This window comes from Eschrichtius robustus, chromosome 10 (assembly GCF_028021215.1).
Source record: "Eschrichtius robustus isolate mEscRob2 chromosome 10, mEscRob2.pri, whole genome shotgun sequence".
Taxonomy (NCBI): domain Eukaryota; kingdom Metazoa; phylum Chordata; class Mammalia; order Artiodactyla; family Eschrichtiidae; genus Eschrichtius; species Eschrichtius robustus.
This window is the reverse complement of record NC_090833.1, coordinates 83,613,820-83,633,672: the sequence shown is the minus strand read 5'-3', so window position 1 is coordinate 83,633,672 and position 19,853 is coordinate 83,613,820. Positions and strand designations below refer to the sequence as shown.

General features: G+C 40.1%; 1 protein-coding gene across 5 annotated transcripts in view; it reads right to left on the bottom strand.

Moving 5' to 3' along the window:
* Positions 1 to 19,853, bottom strand: part of NTRK2 (neurotrophic receptor tyrosine kinase 2) — a 366,665-nt gene that overhangs the window by 298,079 nt on the left and 48,733 nt on the right. For all 5 annotated transcript variants that reach the window (XM_068552108.1, XM_068552106.1, XM_068552107.1 and 2 more), the window contains exons 6-8: positions 13,234 to 13,370; positions 12,582 to 12,714; positions 9,822 to 10,127 (exon numbers count right to left, since the gene is read on the bottom strand). In XM_068552108.1, the coding sequence (XP_068408209.1) occupies positions 9,822 to 10,127; positions 12,582 to 12,714; positions 13,234 to 13,370 (576 nt within the window). The remainder of the gene's footprint in view (positions 1 to 9,821; positions 10,128 to 12,581; positions 12,715 to 13,233; positions 13,371 to 19,853) is intronic.

Here is a 19,853-nt window from a genome sequence, read left to right as displayed (position 1 = left end):
TTTCACTTTCATTGTCAGGATCAGCCAAATTTAGTGCAAGATTATGAAACTCACAGAAAGACAATGTAGGAGGAACAATAATGGGTTTTTTTTTTCTTCCCTACCATACTGTACTATGTCTCATGAGGACCTACTCATCAAAAGAAAGAAATGCCTCTTTCTGTACGAAGGTTTAGGAGGCCTGCCATGTGGACGGATGCACAGACCTGGACTTTATGAAAAGCCAGGGTCACATTACTCCAGCTGACCCCAGCTTATCAAGCAGATTATTTTGCTTCTAGCAACTTCTCAGTCAAGCTAACCTCCACTGAGGTTTACACGTCAATAGCACAGTAGTTATTAACATCATTTTAAATGCAGACACAGGAAAAAAAAAATCACCATTTCCTTTTCGGACTTTTGGCAATGGTCAGATTTTGAAGATACCCTGTCATTTTAAAGTCTAATTTACTTACTTTAAATTCATTCATTATGTACCATTATATGCTAAAGGTAGGAACCGCTGTTGGAGATAATCAGGATTAAAAGGTGAGTGAGAGGGCTTCCCTGGTGGCGCAGTGGTTGAGAATCTGCCTGCCAATGCAGGGGACACAGGTTTGAGCCCTGGTCTGGGAAGATCCCACGTGCCACGGAGCAGCTGGGCCCGTGAGCCACAATTACTGAGCCTGCGTGTCTGAAACCTGTGCTCCGCAACAAGAGAGGCCGTGATAGTGAGAGGCCCGCGCACCACGATGAAGAGTGGCCCCCGCTTGCCACAACTAGAGAAAGCCCTCGCACAGAAACGAAGACCCAACACGGCCATAAATAAATAAATTTAAAAAAAAAAAAAAAGGTGAGTGAGAAAAGACAAACACGAGCTAGGAGGGAAAAAGCCAGTGAAAAGAGAATGAATGAAAGATAAATGCACCTGAGTAATGCACTTGTCGTGGAGATTTGAGAAGGGTTATGTTTCCTTAAAGACTATCCGAGTAGCTCTGTTTAAGTAAGAAATCTCAGACAGAGGTAGCAGAGGTGGCCTCAAGACCTAATGCTTCATGTTGGGAATCTCCAGAATAAAATATGGACTTCCTGGAACTCCCTTAACCCACTGACATTCTGAACAAGCAGCAGGCCATCTCTACCTCCATCTCTACCTCTGCTCACTCAAGAGCAGAAGCTACACCAACCAAAACCAGACGAGTGCCAATGTCTGCTTGTCTGATGTTCAAGTACTATCTTCCCCAAGAGTCTGCTGAGCATCTCCAGGTGCTACACTCACTAGTATCTCGTTCTCTTTTTTTTTATTAAAACAATAAGAATAGCAACCATTTATTTGTCCTACTTCTTCAATTTGGGCAGCACTTAGTGGGCTCCACGTGATGTTGACTGGGGCAGTCCAGCTGGGACTGCAAGATCCAAATTGGCTTCCCTTCCCTCCATGCCCCTCGGCTGGTATGACTGGGACAGCTGGGGGCTGGCTGGGCTTCTCTCCGTATCTTCGTAATCCTCCACGACCTCTCTCCCAAGGTTGGTGTTTATCTCCAGCCAACCTAAAGTCTAGACTCAGAACTGACACAGTGTTATTTCTGCCATTTGCTATTGGCCAAAAAAAGTCAAAAGGTCAACCAAAACTCAAGCGGAGGGAAAAAGGACTGCTTCTTTTTATGGTCTGAGAAGATGGGTGCAACAAATTCTTCCATTTCTGTCAGTACCTCGTTCTTGACCCAAGGCATGTGGTCCGGAATTATGGGAAGAGGACTAAGGTCCAGAGCACAGCCTGAAATCTGAAATGCCCCAAGTGAAAAGAACAATGGAAACTGTATTACAACCACACACACGCTCCTGACAAAGCTTCGTATTCAACGTGCCATGTCTGCACCTGCAAGAGACAGACCCTTTGGGCTTTAGGCTTCTAAACATGGATGATAAAATCATTTTTCTCCCCTCAACAATATCAAACCAAAGCACTCCGCCATCCTCTTAATTCCATGCTAAATGACTTAACACCAGGACCTGTTTACTTCCATTTTCTAATCTCATTTATAGCTGGTGAGTAAATCTTATGACTTTATATAAATCTTCATGAGAAAATCTTTATGACTTTTTAACTGTAAAACTCTACAGTAAAAGGAAAAACACATTTGTAGGATTAAAAAAAAATTGTGGGAAGATAGGTAGCCTGACCAGAGGGTTCACTTTCCATTCTGCTCTAAAGATAAAAATAATAGTGGAGGCCAGGAGACACATCTGCTTCTTTCCTTTAAGCTTTTCGTCTCTCTCTAATGCTCTAAAAAAAAAAAAAAAATTTTTTTTAAAGACTTTTCTTCCAATTTTTTTGCAGACTCTTTTTAGTGTGATCTTAAAAAATATTTCAAAGAATTCCATATGATAAAGGCATAGCAAAAGATTTGTTCTTTTCAAATAAACTGCCCTTGCTTTGTCAACAGTGTTTCCTAACTCAAGGCAGTCTGCCTTTTGATTTCCAGATCCTTCTCCTCTTCCCTGTCTAAATGGCAGGCTGAACTCGGGGCCTGAAAACGTTGGGGGTTCGGACGTCTGGGTTTTCTTTCTGGCTGAACCACTACTGTGCCATGAAGCACTGGGAGCCTCTTCTCATTTTTCTGTAACAAAGGAGTCTTCATCCGACAGAAGAGGATAATGGCATTGGCTTGGCAACTCCTCAGGAGCTTCAGGAGGCATAATTAATTAACATTAGTACTCTTGAGACAAAAAGAGCTATTTAAGTATAAATCTTAATTATCATGATTATTATGAGTCTATAGCTGAACCATACCCTTCTCCGTTTTTAAGGCAGAAAAGCAGGTAAAACTTTCCGTCCTTTCACTCCCAGGACAAGACATGGGTCCTGACAAATGGCCTTAAGAACAAGTAGTGGGGGGCTTTATATTTTCTTAATGTGTAACATTTGGAGAAATTTCCCCACCGCACATTCTTTGGCTTAAGTACACCAAATCTAAACCGGCCAGTTCGAGGGCCATTCTAAGTGCTGTAGAGAGCTCTAGTTCATCCAGACGTCATGAATCTTTGGATAAAACGGCACAAATGAAAAGCTGTGGGGAAAATTCTTCCAATATTTATAGTTTGCTCCTGACGTGCATTTTGCATAGGAGGCAACTGCTCCCGAATTAGGCAGCATAAGTCATTGACTCCCACTGCTTGTGTGAATGAGCATTCTTGAGCTGTGACATTCTTCCTGAATGAGTGGGCCTTAAAGGCACTCTTTATGTACAGCCTAAAGAATGGAAAGCTTTAAAACCCGGGTGTTTTATCATCTAGTGCTCTGGCTAGGCTTGTTCCAAGCCTAAAGTATTAATCATTTGAGTAATGATTTCAACAAGAGAATCTACTTTTAAGCAATCAACGTGTTCACGTTTACAGTAATATCTGACCTTGAAAATTCTTAGAACTTGTGCTATCTAATCAGAAGATGCTAGCAAAGGCTCCAGGTTTCTTCCTCATGGCACTCACAAGCAATCTCTCTGCCATGAATTTCTGCTTAGAATTGTGCTTAAAATGTACCCTCACCACTCCTAGTCTCCACTCAGTCTCCACTCACACATTCGTGTTCATGAAGGGACTTCTCTATAGGAGGGATTGAATTCCAGTGACATCCACATAATGGATCAATTTCATCTTAGACAAGTCTTATTTTTGACCGGTAAGCTAAATAGGATACAGCAGAATCTTCAGAGAATCCTCAGATAATCCCATGCTTTCTATGTGTGTGCCTGCACTGCTGTCTCTACTTACTCACTCTCCCAAGCCTCCTTAAGCCATCCTACCTTTTGCCAAGCCCAATTAGAGTGCATCTCTGTGCACCAACTATTCCATATTTTTATCATTATTGCTGGTTAATACCCTTGGAGAGTCAGTGAGGTAACCTCGATGGATGCCTGACCAGTTCTTCCAGGGCTCACACCCCCCCACCACCACCACTGACCCTGGCTAAGTTCCGCAGAGCAGAAGCGAACTACCCTTACTACTCAAAGTGTGGTCCATGGATTTTGAGCACCATCTGGGAGCTTGTTAGAAATGCAGACTCTGAGCCCTTCTCCAGACTCATGGCATCAGAATCTGCATTTAACAGGACCCCCAGGAGATCTAATTGCTCATCAAAGCTTGAGAAACCCTGGTTTACAACTCCGTGGCAAGTTTGACCAAAGTCAAAAGGCCCCAGTGGACATAAAGGATAGTAATTTTTTCAGTGAAGCATAGAGCAAACCTAAATATTGAGGGGCGAGGGCAGCGACTGCAGAAAATATTAGGGGTAAGGGCAAGAGGTGTGTTTTGTCCCCAGTGGCACATGTCTGGACCCCACTCCAAATGGGGAGAGGGAGGAGAGAGCTTAGACACCTGAGAGAGCTCACATTCACCCACCCTCTCTAGGAGCCCAACGCTGACTTAGTCTTCTCCTGAAAGGGCCAAGTCTAGAAAGCTCATGTAGTCAGGGGGCAGAGTATGGAGGTCCTCTTCTCTGGGCAAGCCCAAGCCTCTAGATGAGGGAGGACATCTCTCTTTTCTGAGAGAAAAGCGGTTCTGGTCAGCAAGTTTCTTCCTAAAGGCTACAGAGCATAAGCACAAAGGGATGCGAGGATGGGTACCTTGTCATTATGCCCTCACACGTCCCTCAGGAGAGGACCACACCGAGCTCCTCCCTGGGCTGGGTCAGGTACCCTGAGGGCACTCCCAGACACGCGCATCTTCACAACCACCTTCTAAGGAGGTGCTAGAACCCTACATTTTACAGAGAAGCAACGCTAGGTTCAGAGGTGGTAAGAAAATCACTCAAAGCCACACAGGTCGTGAAAGACAGAACTCTTCTGTGAATCAGATCTGAGTTCCAAACCCAGCCCCTTCCCCCTGTGCCAAGCTTCCTTTGGAATAATGAGGAGAGGGGGAAAACTATACCTAAATTCCAAGCTCAGACACCAGATATGAATGAGTCATTTGGATCAACAGCAAGAGACAGGAGTTATCTCATTAAAAGTAAAATTTTTGAGGTTCTACCTATTCCACTTAGTTTTTCTGTTCAACGGCTTCCACAGAAAGAGAACATTCGAAGGGGTGCTTAATTCTTTATTGCCTACAATTTCTGCACACCTTCAGCTGAATAGCTTTCCTTCCTGCCTTTCATGAGTAGATCCTGCCCAATAGCGGGACAGGGACATCCCTGGGAATTAGAAGCCAGGGTGAAGACCACCACCAACAGAAGCAGGGGACAGAAATGAAAGCCCAAGTGTTTCTTCATCTTTTATCATTTTATGGGTGGTTGCAGTGTTTTCTATTATTGGGAGAAAGGGCTTTGTTTTATTGCCTGTTGGTGGGTAGCCCAGCACCCTCTGTTTGTTAAACCTCCAGAGAGATCTGACAAATTGTTCAAAATCCTAGGATTCTAGTACAACAGGATGTTAAGCAAGACTCTCCTGCCTTAGTAACCGACACCAAAGTGAACATGAGACACTCACAGGCTGAATTCACAAAGGAAATGGCTGAGAACTGAATCCATTGTCCTTTGAAACATCTGATTCACGCTGAGACTTCAAAAGGTCCCAGAGAGGAGAGAAAAAGGAAGGACTTATAAAGAAGTTTCTTTGGGGAGAAGTGTTGCCATCGTCAGCACCCCAGCATGGGGCTTCCACTGGCTGTGCTTGAGGACGTGTCCTGTGTTCTCTGTAGGCGAAAGGCTCAGAGGACAAGTGGCTGGCTCTGCCAGAGAAGGCTCAGGCCACCTGTGTGGTACGTTTGGGTTCCACCTGTACACCCAGAAATGTCAGGACAAGGGATCACTAGGGTTCCCTGTGGACCAGATGGAGGCAGCCCAGTAGGAAGTCTGCATGGGGAGTCCAGAGGGCCAGAGGGACCCCAAAAGCACAAAGCTGCATTCCTGGGTGCTGAGGAAGGAGGTGCTTCCAGCAGCCAGAACAGAAATGCATTTATGTCGTGGGAACTGCAGGAGAGGGGGCTGCAGAGAGAGGAATCTCCACAAAGGTCTCCAGGAAACAAGATCGGTGAATCGGCATTGAACACCGCCAGGTCCCAAGAGCACAGAGCCGCCAGCCAGCACACTTTCCCCGCCCTCTGTCCCCCTAGCCCAACCCCTCCACCTCATTAGCGAGCTCCAGCCCCCGCCCCCATGCTGCCAGCCCGAACCGGGAGGGGAGAGGAGACTGACCCTCAAAGCAAGTCCAGAGTTGGTTTCTAACTCAGAAGAGACATCCTGTTTCTCAGTTGAGATTTTGTCTGCAACCTCAAGTGACCAAAGGATTGTCTGTTACTCAACAATGAGCCAAAAAATCTTACTTGGGTCAGAGCTCCCATCCAGACCAGTGACTCTCACACTTGGTTGTACATTGGGGTCACTGGGAATCTCAAAGATGAAAAATGCCAAAGCCGGAGCCACTGAATCAGAATTGCCAGAGGTGGGCCCCAGGAATGTGTCTTAAAAAATGAAATAAGATAAAACAACAATTAAAACTCACCGGTTGATTCTAACGTGCAATATAGAGTGCGAAGCTCCTGCTCTAGGAACCCAAGAAGGTTACTCTTACTGACTAAATTTTAAAGGGCCGATGGAAAACCAAAACAAAATGAAATTAATTTGACTGTCACCAGTTGTGCTCTTCCGCGTGTTAGAAAGATAAACACCACCGTTCTCTAGATTGCACTGCACGTCGTGCTTTAGACACAACTCGAAACTGACCAGAGCAGAGTTCAGTTCTAAGCATGGGATCCGAAACAATCGATCTAGTGTTTGAAGTTTGGGAAAGGCTTTCCTCCCTTTCTCAGTTGCTACCCAGGCTGCCAGTGATGATCAGATAGAAAAAGCACTGGCCTGGTACCCGGGTCCTGCTGACATCCGAAGACCTGATAACACCTGTACCTCCTCACAGCACCCTGGCTGGGGCTGGTGTCTGGTGTCAGACTCTGCAAGGTCCCAGCACCCTGGAGAGACGTTATATGGGGATCTTTACTGCCTTCCTCCCAACCTCACACGTGGTCGATGGCACCCTCTTGGCCCGGCTGATGCTGGCTCGGGGTCTCTCTGCCCCATCCTTGCTCCAAGTGGAAAGCAGAGTGTCTGCCACCATATCCTGCGTTTCCGCACCGTGCTGTGCGAGAGGCAATCGGAACTGTCACTAGGTTCAGTCAGCCATCCTCTTCCATGCTCACCCAGCATTTCTTTTATCAGGGACTTTTTGTTTATTTGTTTTTATTTCTGTTTTAATTTCTTTCAACACGCTTCATTCTCTATCTCCAAATAGCCAGTGAATTCCTAAGCAAAGTGACCATTTCACAGAAATCTCAGTTCTGAGCTGAATGAGGAACACACAAGCCCAAGGGTGAAAGAGCAGCCATTTTAATTCTTCTGGCTTCATACGGTGATGCGACCAGCTTCACAGGGATCCCAGGCTGCCTGCTTCCTGGTAAGTCCAGAAATTCCCAGTGTGAAAAAAGGGGATCTCATCAAAACAACTAGGAAAAAAAAGTAGCTGAAACTTCTTATCATAAAGATTTGTGGGAGCTAAACTTCTTGAGCAATTACTATAAGATGACAGCAGAAATATTGAAGGGCTATAAATCCAAATGTGACCTGATGTCCTTAACTTGGAATGTACATTTAGACCAGCAGGGAAATTACATATATATATATGCTATTTGTCTATTTTTCTTTAGTTTTAAAGAGGGTTAAGAGGGAAAGAAATCAATTCTAAGAAAAGCCATTATCTGTGGGTTACAGCTACAAATCTCATAAATGCCCACAAAGATTCTATCACACAAAGCCAAGTAAGGTCACACTCTAATTGGCCAAACTGGTTTATGGCCCATACGGGCCATTTATATCCACTATCACCCAGGGCCAAGTCTCTTTCATTTCCACTTTCATTTATTACTCTTTGATAGCTGGTCCTTGAGTAAATACTTAAAAAGAAAAAAAAATCAGACTTTTCTAAAAGCCGTATTTACATTGAAGAGCTGATAAAAAGGAATAAATGAACAAGAAAATGGAAAAAAAAAAAGGAGAGAAGAGAACATCTTTATAAAATGTGGCTTAATTTTTGTTTTAGATAAATAAATATTTCCTTTTAAGGGAATATTTGAGAGACTCCAAGATATTCTCATGCCAGAAAACCATTCTTTCTCATCACTAGCTAAGTTAAAACTAACAAAAGTGATCGATAAAAATGAGGCCACAGAGATAAGAGGAGTTAAGCTCTACCAAATATTGGTACCACACAGAAATGTTCAAAAGAAAATACATCAAAATCCTATCTAAAATAGAAGCTACTGGCTTTACACTGACAGAACAGTGCTCATATCAAAGCACACAGACCACTTCTAAAACTTTTCAACACCCGACCTTCACCCTGGAATCAAGTTCACCTCCAACTGTTTCAAAAGTCAGTTGTTGGTGAAATTCACATAAAGTCTGAAGTTTAGTTAAGAGTTACATACCAATGTCAGTGTCTTAGTTTTGACAAATGTAAGTAATGCAAGATGTTAGCATCAGGGAAACAAGGTGAGGCGTATCTGGGAACTCTGGATACCATCTTTGCAACTTTTCTGTATATTTAAAATTATTCACAAATCAAAAGTTTATTTAAAAACAGACAAAAAGCACTTGTCCCAAAAGCAGAGTCTCTGGATTTAACTATAAAGCTGTTATCCCTCCAAACATGCAGGAAAAGGAACATAGCAATCTAGCGATTTACTACAGCAAATGTAGCCAAGCAACTGAACTCTCAATTAAGAGGAAGATTTAATGAAACAGGCAACAACTGCCAGGGTGTCTGGGTAAGTCATCCAAACATAGCTTGTTCTATGTGCTCCTGAAAAGCTGTTTGTAAATCAAACTTATATAATTCAAATCACATTTTGAGCACACTGAGGAAGCCTGTGCATTTAAAAAGCTGTTGAATAAATACCAGGATAACAGGAAGATGTATTGTGTAATGAGAATTATTGCATTCTCGTTTGGTGAAGGTGGCTTGCAGCCATCGCCTTTGTCCACGTGGCTGCCCTGCGAGCCACACTAGTACATGCTGCCCAAGCAGCCCCTACCCCATGGGCCTCCAAGTTTCTATTTTCCCTTCCCCTCTGCAAGGCTCTTTTTGTGTGGCTTTGATTAACTCGGGGCTGTTATGGTGAGGAATTCCAATCATGTGCAGGTCCCAGTATCCAAACACAGGGCTCAGTCTCTACAATAGTAGCAGGTATTTGGGCAACACAATCAAGCAAGTAAGAATACTTCACTGAGCAAGAGTATCTGGAGGAGGTAAAGGCATGACATCATCCCTGCTTTTACTGAGGCTCCCACTGAAATTCTTCTGCTGACCATGTACCGGACTCCTGATGCCAGCCATCCTTTTCCCAACCCAAACCGTTGGTCAGATTGGAACTTTTACCACTCCTAGGAAAACAATTCAGGATTCCATCAAAGGATGCTGCAACTCAGTCAGCCCGGGTAAGCAAAACATTCCACGACACTAGTTTCTCATCCATGGATGAGAAAGCAGGCTTCTGAGTCCCAAATGGATAAGGGACTAGAAAATATATTTTAAATAGTTCATGAGCCAACCAAATACAGTTCACCCACTGACAGATTTGTTTGGGTTTTGCCATTGTGGGTACAAAATCTCATGTAACACTCGAGAGAAAAATAATGTGTGTTTATCAGAATATTGTGCAAAGTTATTCATCCCCATCACCTCCAAGGCAAGAGTATGAATCCCTGCCCCTGGACTTGGCTTTGGCATGATGTTGTCAGTAATTGAGTGATATACCCTATCTTCTCCCCAGATGCAAAATCATCAGGTACTCACCGTCATCAATTCCAGGCCAGCCCATGAAGTGTGCAGAAATCTGTTTCTCATCCTTCCCATACTCATTCTTGGCTACTAACTTGTAGTCCCCATTGTTCATGTGAGTGGGATTATCCAGCTGGAGGCAGCCGTGGTACTCCGTGTGATTGGTAACATGGATTTTAGTACAGATGTATTTGGATTCATTCAAAATTGCCCCATTATAGAACCACTGAAGCGCTGGTTTGGGGTTGCCTTTCACAGTGAATGGAATGCACCAGTGGTGGTCTGAGGTTGGAGATTCGAGAAATGTGATAGTTGGAGCAACTAAATTGAAAAAGAGAGAGTTAATAGCATCAGAAAGCTCAGAATTCTCCCCATCTCCAGATCTCTGTGTCATCAATAGGGGATTTTTATTCAACCATTGTTTGGTTTAAGAAAACACATGACCCACAACTCTGGAATCCATCAATATTTTGTATCATCATCAAGGTTGGTTTAACTTCTACAGAGAGCTTCAGAGAGACTCCTTTCCCTGCTCTGCTTAAAGCCCATACATTGTAGTCATTTTCACATCTATTCAGTGTGAGAACCAACTCCAAACAGATCCCTGAGATTTCTGACGGTGGAAAGCATTCATTTGAAGTTGGCTTTGGTTTCTAATATATATGCCTTTGATACTATGGAGATTAATCACCAAAACATTGAGGAACACTTTTTTTTACAGGACTTCACTAAATAATACAAATAACAACAAAAATGACTTTGGAAATCTTGCCTGAAGCCCTGATCTTGCATAACTTTTCTAAAACAAATAAAACTGGTCAATGCAATGAATGTTGCTACCAACGTTGATTGACTATTATAAAGTCTGATTAATTGATAATATTTTTCGCCGATGGTCAATAGGAAACTCTCTTTAAAAGCACTACTTTTCATTACATTACAGCCCATTTTTGCTGGAATTGGAGATATCAAAGTTTTGATCCTTTAAATGTCTGAGGTCCTATCTAAACCTGAACAAACAAACTATAGATTATTTTAACCTGAAGTATAAAGCCCTTTATTCTTAGGGGAAACAAACATTATCAAGTAGCATCTTTAAACAGAGTACTTATCCTGAGTGAAGGTATTTAAAATCCCTCATAATTGTTTATTTGTATGTGGTCTGACTTTGATAATTATAAAATCAAGGACTGGAAAAGACCTTTGAGACCTAATAGCATCATTTTTCAGATGAAGAAACCCAAGGGCAATAAGGTTAAGTGACTTGGTCAAGGTTACTGAGTGAGGAAAATCTGAAACAGGAATCCAGATCTCCTAATACCTAATCCAGTAGCCCTTCCCCTCATGCACTGCTTCCTGGTTGTATACGTTCATCACACAAAGTGCGGGAAACCATAGCCTGCTAACAAATACACTCTGAGTGGGATCACTGCAAAGGATGTCTCAGTTGCTAATATTCTTAATCACTTATTCCTTCTACTTGTTATCTAAACTTTGATAGACAAGGCCAATTCTCCAGACCATGGAGACTACATAGATATTAACCTAAACTGAGAAAAATTTGAATTGGAGTGCCCTTACTTATAGGTCTGTGTTACAAACACAAGGACCACGATGGGGCAGGGACAATACTTACCTTCCTCCTACCAGCCCAGGTGCCCATGCCTAGGCCTCACTTTTTCCTGTCACCACGCTCAAATGAGCTTTATGTGAGGTGTTGACTTAAGGACATAAAGTTGGAAACTGGTTGCATGTGTTTGGGGATGACATTGACTTCAAGCTTCCATGTGGGTCAAAATGATGAGAAATTATGAGTCCAGGACCTTCTGGGTGTCGGGGTAGTATTGACAGTGACAAAAGGTTGGTGATTTCAATCATTCACTCCAACAATCACATACGGAATGTGTGTTACAAGTGAATGTTAACCAGTGTACCAAACCTTGTGCCTACATGTGTGTAATGCATATTCATACTTACACACATGCACACTCATGTTTTTCTCATCCAAATCCTAATCCAAACAGAGTAAAACCTTGTTACTTTATACCATGGCAGCTCAGAATTTCCACTCATGTGAAGATTATGTATTTTTTACTGAATACGTACACCGTTCACACTGAATGCAACAATCTGGAATGTTAAGTTATATGTTGTATTGCTTATAATACTGGAAAATAATGCACATATGCTTAAGAAACATTAATATCATATGTCTTCAGTAGAGAGAAATTTAAAACAGTTATAAAAGTTTTTTTGCAGGTGATAATAATTTTCAGTCATTTAAGTAGGACTCCTCCAATTCCCCACAGAAGCTTGATGTCAAACAAATGGGGTATTTTTTTTTTTTGTATCAACAGTATAATTAGGTGTTTGTGAACAGCCAGCTCAGTACTTTAGGTATCACAACTTGAAAGGTTCATATTGTTTTTACAGAGAAAAAAAATTTAGAAACTGGTTTATCAGAATTTAAACTACAACTTATTAACAAAAAGAGGATAACCAGCTCAAAATATGTTCTATCAAGACAAGACGGGGAAGGCACAAGAGGACATGTTTAAAATCGAAAAAGAAGCTTAAAGATAACGCATGAACAAGAGAGATTAGAAGAAATAGGACAAGTGAAAGGGGCTGATAATATTTCTTAATTAAGGATACACAAAACACTGCATGTACTTTTTTAATGCACTAAAGCAGCACCCAGAGTGCCCCAACCACAAATGTAGGTGTATCCACAATCATCTGCTATTAAAAACACATGCCGATCTGATTACGTACAATGTACAGTGAGGTTGACAGAATCTTGATCTTCTCCTACAAGATTTTCTGCCACACAAGAGATTTGCTTTCCACTGTCATCAGATGAAATGTTAGTTATCCTTAAGGAGCCCTGTGTGTGGCTTGTTTCATTCTACAAATGAATTAACAAGACAAAAATAATCTTGATTAGGACTGGACCCAAAGTAACAAGATTTGGGGTTTCTTCCCCTAACTGCAGAAAATCATCTATAACATTAGAAAAAAGTTTCTAGCTTAATCGGGCTTAGGCAAAGGAGTAAATCAGAAGCTATTCTATTTCTCTAGATTTCAATTATTTAATGTGTGAAGCTGATTTAATCCTTGAATTCCTACCTACTTTCCTCCGAGGGAAAAGACCACAAGGAGAGTCACTCACCTTGCTCACAGTGACATAAAAAGCTTACTAGAGACCTACAGACTTTCCAATCTATGGGGTATAAATAACTAAAATGCAACCGGCATTAGTCTTTGTTAAGTAAGAATAGTTAGAAAGTAAATGCACAGCAAAAACTCATTGTAAATCTCTCTATGTGGCCCTATAAAATATTAAATGATTTTCACTAGGTTAATACAATCTCAGGTTCTGAGACACTCTCATCTCTATGAACGCACAGTCAAACACAAGCCTTACCATGTGCTTGGAAACCAGATTACCAACATCCCAGTATAAATTCGGAACTGGATCGCCTGCAACACTACAAGTTAATGTGATAGACTTTCCCTCCTCCACAGTGAGGTTAGGTGCAGCCAAATTTGCTGATGGCAAACCTGTGCAGCAAGGAAAGTAAAGGAAGACATATACAGATAGTTAGATGCATTATCAAAATAACAGCAACAAGTTGAAAACTCTTTCTGCTTCAAACTCATTAATTATTTACTTTCTGAGACTGATTTATGTTGATCAGAAAAAGTGCCAGATTGATGAGCTTTACAGATTTGATGTGAACTAAAAGATATGTGATGAGATCTGAAAATAAATCTTGCACATTTCTTAAAAATATCATTGCAGAGTAACCTTTTATTTTTAAAAACCCCACTAGTTTATAGAGCTATGTCTTCTAGCTCTTGTTCTGTTTTACAGTTATCAATCCAGTTGTTTGCACATAAATAGTCATTTTATCTGTAGATCATCTTACTTTTCCCTGTTTCCTCTCTTCCATTTTTTATAGTCAAGGACAAAAGGGTGGGAGGCATCTACAATTTTTGCATAAATCCATTTTTTGCATTAAATAACACATAAATCTAACTCACTACCAGAACTAGATTTTGAAAGAGACAACTACGATTTTGAAATATAGGTTTAAAAATCAGACCTACATTTTCAAAGAGTCCAACTGTGGAAGTCGGTTTCAAAGCATTTTTCAAAGACATGAAGCTTGAACCATAACAGCATTAGAATGTTTCAAAGCTATATAAATCATAGTTAAATATTATAGGTAAAATTGGTCACCCTATATATGATATGATGAAAAAAGTTATATGGATCATTATTCCAATGAAAAGTTCTTTTTTGGAAAAACCCTGAGAAAGTATTTGTTATCGGATGAAATTCTGATGCTTATAAACATTTCTTAATATTTCAGGACAGCATCATTTTTATACTTTGATATTTCAAAGGCTGGCTCCTCTTTATTAATGCTATCACTTCATTAAACTATTACACCATTTGGAGGTTTATACTGCTTTTAATCATAGTATTTTTAACATGAAGGTGGGTCTCAGAATACATCACGTCCTGCCAGTCAAGCAAGCCCCTCCCTTGGTATCAGAAACTCTGCTTAGGACTATATTCACCCCAACAGCTGTGTTCCATGGAACTATGACCCTCAGGAGGAACCCAGAGGTCAGAAAAGGCAATTCATCTTCAACGGCCATTAAACTGCAATTAATCTGCCCACCTAGTGGTATCTGACCCGTCATCTTCACCATACTATGCATAAATCCTTCTCTTACAATGCAGTCCTTACTGACAAAGCCATTATTATTTATTAGTGAAACTACACTATAGCAAGACTTATACAGTATATGTCTCATGGTATTCCCACCATTGATAGAGGACTTCCCAACAAGATCTGGCTTTCAGTGGCTGGTGTGACTTCTTCAGAACCCTTCCTTCCTGCCAGCGTCCAATAGAGAGCAATGTTATATATTTCACGGGGTTTCAAACAGCCCCTTAATACTCTGAGTTAGACAAGGCAATGAAGTGTATACAAATGATCAAGAGGCAGTGCAGTTAACCGGAATGAACACTGGGTCAGGAGTCAGGAACCCTAGACCCTAAATCTGGCACATACTGTGTGACCTTGGGTGAGTCATTTCTCCTCTCTCAATGTGTTTTCTTCTCTGTAAAATTACACTGTTCAATTATAAGATCTAGCTCTAAAATTTTCTAACTCTAATATCTGATGACAACTTCCATAACAATTAAGCTTCCCAATGTAAGAAGCATGCCATGGCAAGATATAAGAAATGGATTTATTTTTTTAAAAATCTCCTTGAAGCCAGTGGTATGATCTAGGTGACTTTTTCAAAATATGCATTTTTTTAATCAAAATACATAGTCACATAGTTTAAAAAGTCTATAATTCTACAAAACTTGTTATACAAAACACTCAAACTACCTCTAAGATCAGAAACAAGAGAATGATGCACACTCTCACCACTTTTATTCAACATAGTATTGGAAGTCCTAGCCACAGCAATCAGACAAGGAAAATAAATAAAATATATCTAAATTGAAAAAGAAGAAGTAGAACTGTCACTGTTTGAAGATGCATGATACTATATGTAGAAAATCCTAAAGATACCACCAAAAAACTACTAGAGCTCATCAATGAATCTGATAAAGTTGCAGGATACAAAATTAATATACAGAAATCTGTTGCATTTCTATACATTAACAATGAACTATCAGAAAAAGAAATTAAGAAAAAATTCCATTTACAATTGCATCAAAATAATAAAATACCTAAAAATAAATCTAACTAAGGAGGTAAAAAACCTGTACTTGGAAAACCATAAGACACTGGTGAAAGAAATTGAAGGCACCACCAACAGATGGAAAGATACATGGTGCTCATGAATTTGAAGAATTAATATTGCTAAAATGACGATACTGCCCAAGGTAATCTACAGATTCAGTGCAGTCCCTATCAAAATACAAATGGTTTTTTCACAGAACTAGAACATATAATTCTAAAATCTGTATGGAAATACAAAGGACCCCAAATAGCCAAAACAATCTTGAGAAAGAAGAACAAAGCTGGAGGTATCATGCCCCCTGATTTCAAACTATATTACAAAGTTACAGTAATCAAAAGAGTATGGTACTGGCACCAAAACAGACACATAGATCAATGGAACTGAATAGAGAGCCCAGGAATGAATCCACACTTATATGAGCAGTTAATCTACTACAAAGGAGGCAAGAATATATAATGCAGTAAGGACAGCCACTTCAAAAAATGGTATTCAGAGAACTGGACAGCTACATGCAAAAGAATCAAAGCTGGACTACTTTCTCATACCATGAACAAAAATAAGTTCAAAATGGATTAAATACTTAAATGTAGGACCTGAAACCATAAAACTTCCAGAAGGAAGCATAGGCAGTATATTCTTTGACATTGGTCTTAGTAATGGTTTTTTGGATATGTCTCCTCAGAAAAGTGGGGGAAAAGCAAAAATAAACAAATGTAACTCCAACCAACTTAAAAAACTTTTGCACAGCGAAGGAAACTATCAACAAAATGAAAAGGCTGCCTACTGATCGGGATAAATATTTGCAAACTATATATCTGATAAGGAGTTGATATGCAAAATATACAAAGAACTCATTCAACTCCACATTAAAAAAAAAAAAGAATCAATTAAAAAATGGGCAGAGGATCTAAATAAACATTTTTCCAAAGAAGACATACAGATAGCCAGCAGGCACATGAAAAGTGGCTCAACATCACTAATCATCAGGGTGCAAACCAAAACACCCTGAGATGTCACCTCACACCTTTCAAAATGGCTATTATCAAAAAGACAACAAATAACAAGTGTTGACAAGGATGTGGAGAAAAGGGAACCCTCATGCACTGGTGGTGGGAATGTAAATTGGCACAGTCATTATGGAAAACAGTATGGAGATTCCTCAAAAAATTAAAAATAGAACTACATATGATCCAGCAACTCCACTCCTGGGTATTTATCCAAAGAAAACAAAAACACTAATCAGAAAAAATATCTGCACTTCCATGTTCATTTCAGCCTTATTTACAATAGCCAAGATATGGAAGCAACCTAAGTTCCCATCAGTGGATGAATGGATAAAGAAGATGTGGTGTATATATTCAGTGGAATATTAGCCATAAAGAGAAAAACAAATACAGTATGCTAACACATATATATGGAATCTAAGGGGAAAAAAAAAAGGCCATGAAGAACCTAGTGGCAAGACGGGAATAAAGACACAGACCTACTAGAGAATGGACTTGAGGATATGGGGAGGGGGAGGGGTGAGAGAGTGTCATGGACATATATACACTACCAAATGTAAAATAGATAGCTAGTGGGAAGCAGCCGCATAGCACAGGGAGATCAGCTCGGTGGTTTGTGACCAACTAGAGGGGTGGGATGGGGAGGGTGGGAGGGAGGGAGATGCAAGAGGGAAGAGATATGGGAACATATGTATATGTATAACTGATTCACTTTGTTATAAAGCAGAAACTAACACACCATTGTAAAGCAATTATACTTCAATAAAGATGTTTTAAAAAAAAAGAAAAAGAATGAAATCTTGCCGTTTGAAACAACACGGATGGACCTAGAGAGTATTATGCTAAATGAAATAAGCAGACAGAGAAAGACAAATACCATATAATTTCACTTATAGGTGGAATCTAAAAACCAAAACAAATTAACAAACATAACAAAACAGAAAGAGAGTTACAGGTACAGAGATCAATCAGGTAGTTGCCAGAGGGGAGAGGGGTGGGGGGAGGAAAGAAATGAGTGAGGGAGATTAAGAGATACAAACTTCCAGTTGCAAAATACACACAGGTATTAAATGTACAGTGGGGAATATAGTCAATAACTATGTAATATCTTTGTACGGTGACATATCATAACTAGGCTTAGCATGGTGATCATTTTGAAATGTACAGAATACTGAATCACTATGTTGTTTGTGTACCTGAAACCGAGTGTTGTAGGTCAGTTATACTTCAAAAACAAACAAACAAACAAGCAAACTCATAGAAAAAGAGATCAGATTTGTTGCTACCAGAGGTTGGGGGGGGGGGGGGTGGAAGGAGAGGAAGTTAGATGAAGGTAGTCAAAAGGTTCAGACTTCCAGTTATAAGTAAATATTAGAGATATAATGTACAACACAGGAAAACTTTTTTCCATTTCTTTAATTTTGTATCGATATGAGATGATGGATATTCACTAAACCTATTGTGATAATTTCATGACGTATGTAAGTCAAATCATTATGCTATACACCTTAAACTTATACAGTACTGTATGTCAGTTATATATCAATAAAACTGAGAAAATATAAAAACAACTACAAACCCAGGGAAAATAAAGAAAGAAAAATATTCAAACTACTATGTGAAAAATAGTACCCATGTGGCACTATTTCCTATTCCCAGAAGCACTCATTTCACCTCTTTTAACTTCTTTGGGTATTGATCTCTATATCACTAAATATCATGCTTATATTGCTACTTCTTGTTTTTTCTGTTTTAACATTATCTACTGACCTCTCACCCTGGAAGGTGAGAACTAGGCTCATGTTCACACAGAAAGCCAGCTCTCCCCACATGCCCATACCACACTCACACTATACTGTCTTCATATCTTACCATCTGCTATGAAGTTTTGTTGTCTAAATGTACAATAAAGTTTACTATAAATACATAAACTCTACAGACAGCTGAACCATTGTGTGTAATAGTTATCATATTTTATCAAATTTAAGACAGCTTTAATTATAGGACACAACACTGTGATATGTACCACTACGAAAGGGAAAAAAAAATGATGCCAATTCAACTATGATGTAATGCTTTCTCTCACCACTTAGCTCTCCTATTATTTGGAGGCTGGACCTTCTGGGTGGCCTATCGTTTTCAATCTTTTCTCTCCTATTTTCCATCTTTTTGTCTATTTGCTCTATTTCTGTCATACTTTTAGTTTTTCCAAGGCTTTTTGTTGTTGTTCCTGAATGGTCTTCTATTTTTTTAACACCATGTGTTTGTTTCATGGATGCAATATCTCTGCTGATCTCTAATATCTATGAAATATTAATTATAATTTCTTGTGAATTTTTCTTCTGTCTATATCAACTTTGTTTCTGCAATTTTTTTTCTTTCTCTCTGTTTTGTGTTTGTCTTTCATATTATAAGCTTTTCTCAAACAGTTGGTGATCCTTTGCTGTTCTTTAATCTTTTTTTTTAAATGTAGATTTTATTTTATTTATTTATTTATTTATGTGGTTGTGCTGGGTCTTAGTTGCAGCAGGGGCACTCCTTAGTTGGGGGTCACTGGCTCCTTAGTTGTGGCATGTGAACTCTTAGTTGCGGCATGCCTGTGGGATCTAGTTCCCTGACCAGGGATCGAACCCAGGCTCCCTGCATTGGGAGTGCAGAGTGTTAACCACTCCGCCACCAGGGAAGTCCCTGTTCTTTCATCTTTAAGAGTGGAGTAATAGAAGCATTGCACATTTATTAACTGTCAGCATCACTAGGGCAGTATTACTGGCCTCTGTAATGGGTACCACCTGGTGTCAGTATCATTAAATCCTTTTGGGGATGGGATTGATGAAATTATTCAGATAATTCTCTTCCAGTGTACTGTTTGGAAGAGGAAGAAGGCTGGAAACACAGGTTTTCCTGGCTATCAGAACGCAGAACGTTCCTATGAAACTTTCTGTAAGACGAAATGACATAAAGTAAAGAAGTAATTACCTCAGGACACCTCCTTCTAACAGATGCACAGAATAAATCAAGATAAAGCACAGATTCTCACAGACACAGTCAAAGCTATGGCGGCGTGATGATGAGATGCCGAGTGTAGTTCCCAGGAAGGAGCTTAGTGGTGCCCCCTCACTGCTTGGGATGTGGGCTGCCTCTAAACAGCTCCACGTAAAACAAACACTGAACGCTATTTTTGCTTTTCACCTTTTTTAGGAGAAGCAAAAATCCTCTTCCGATTTCTTTCAGAAAAGCAAAGTGGTGTAAAGAAAACTTCCAAAAA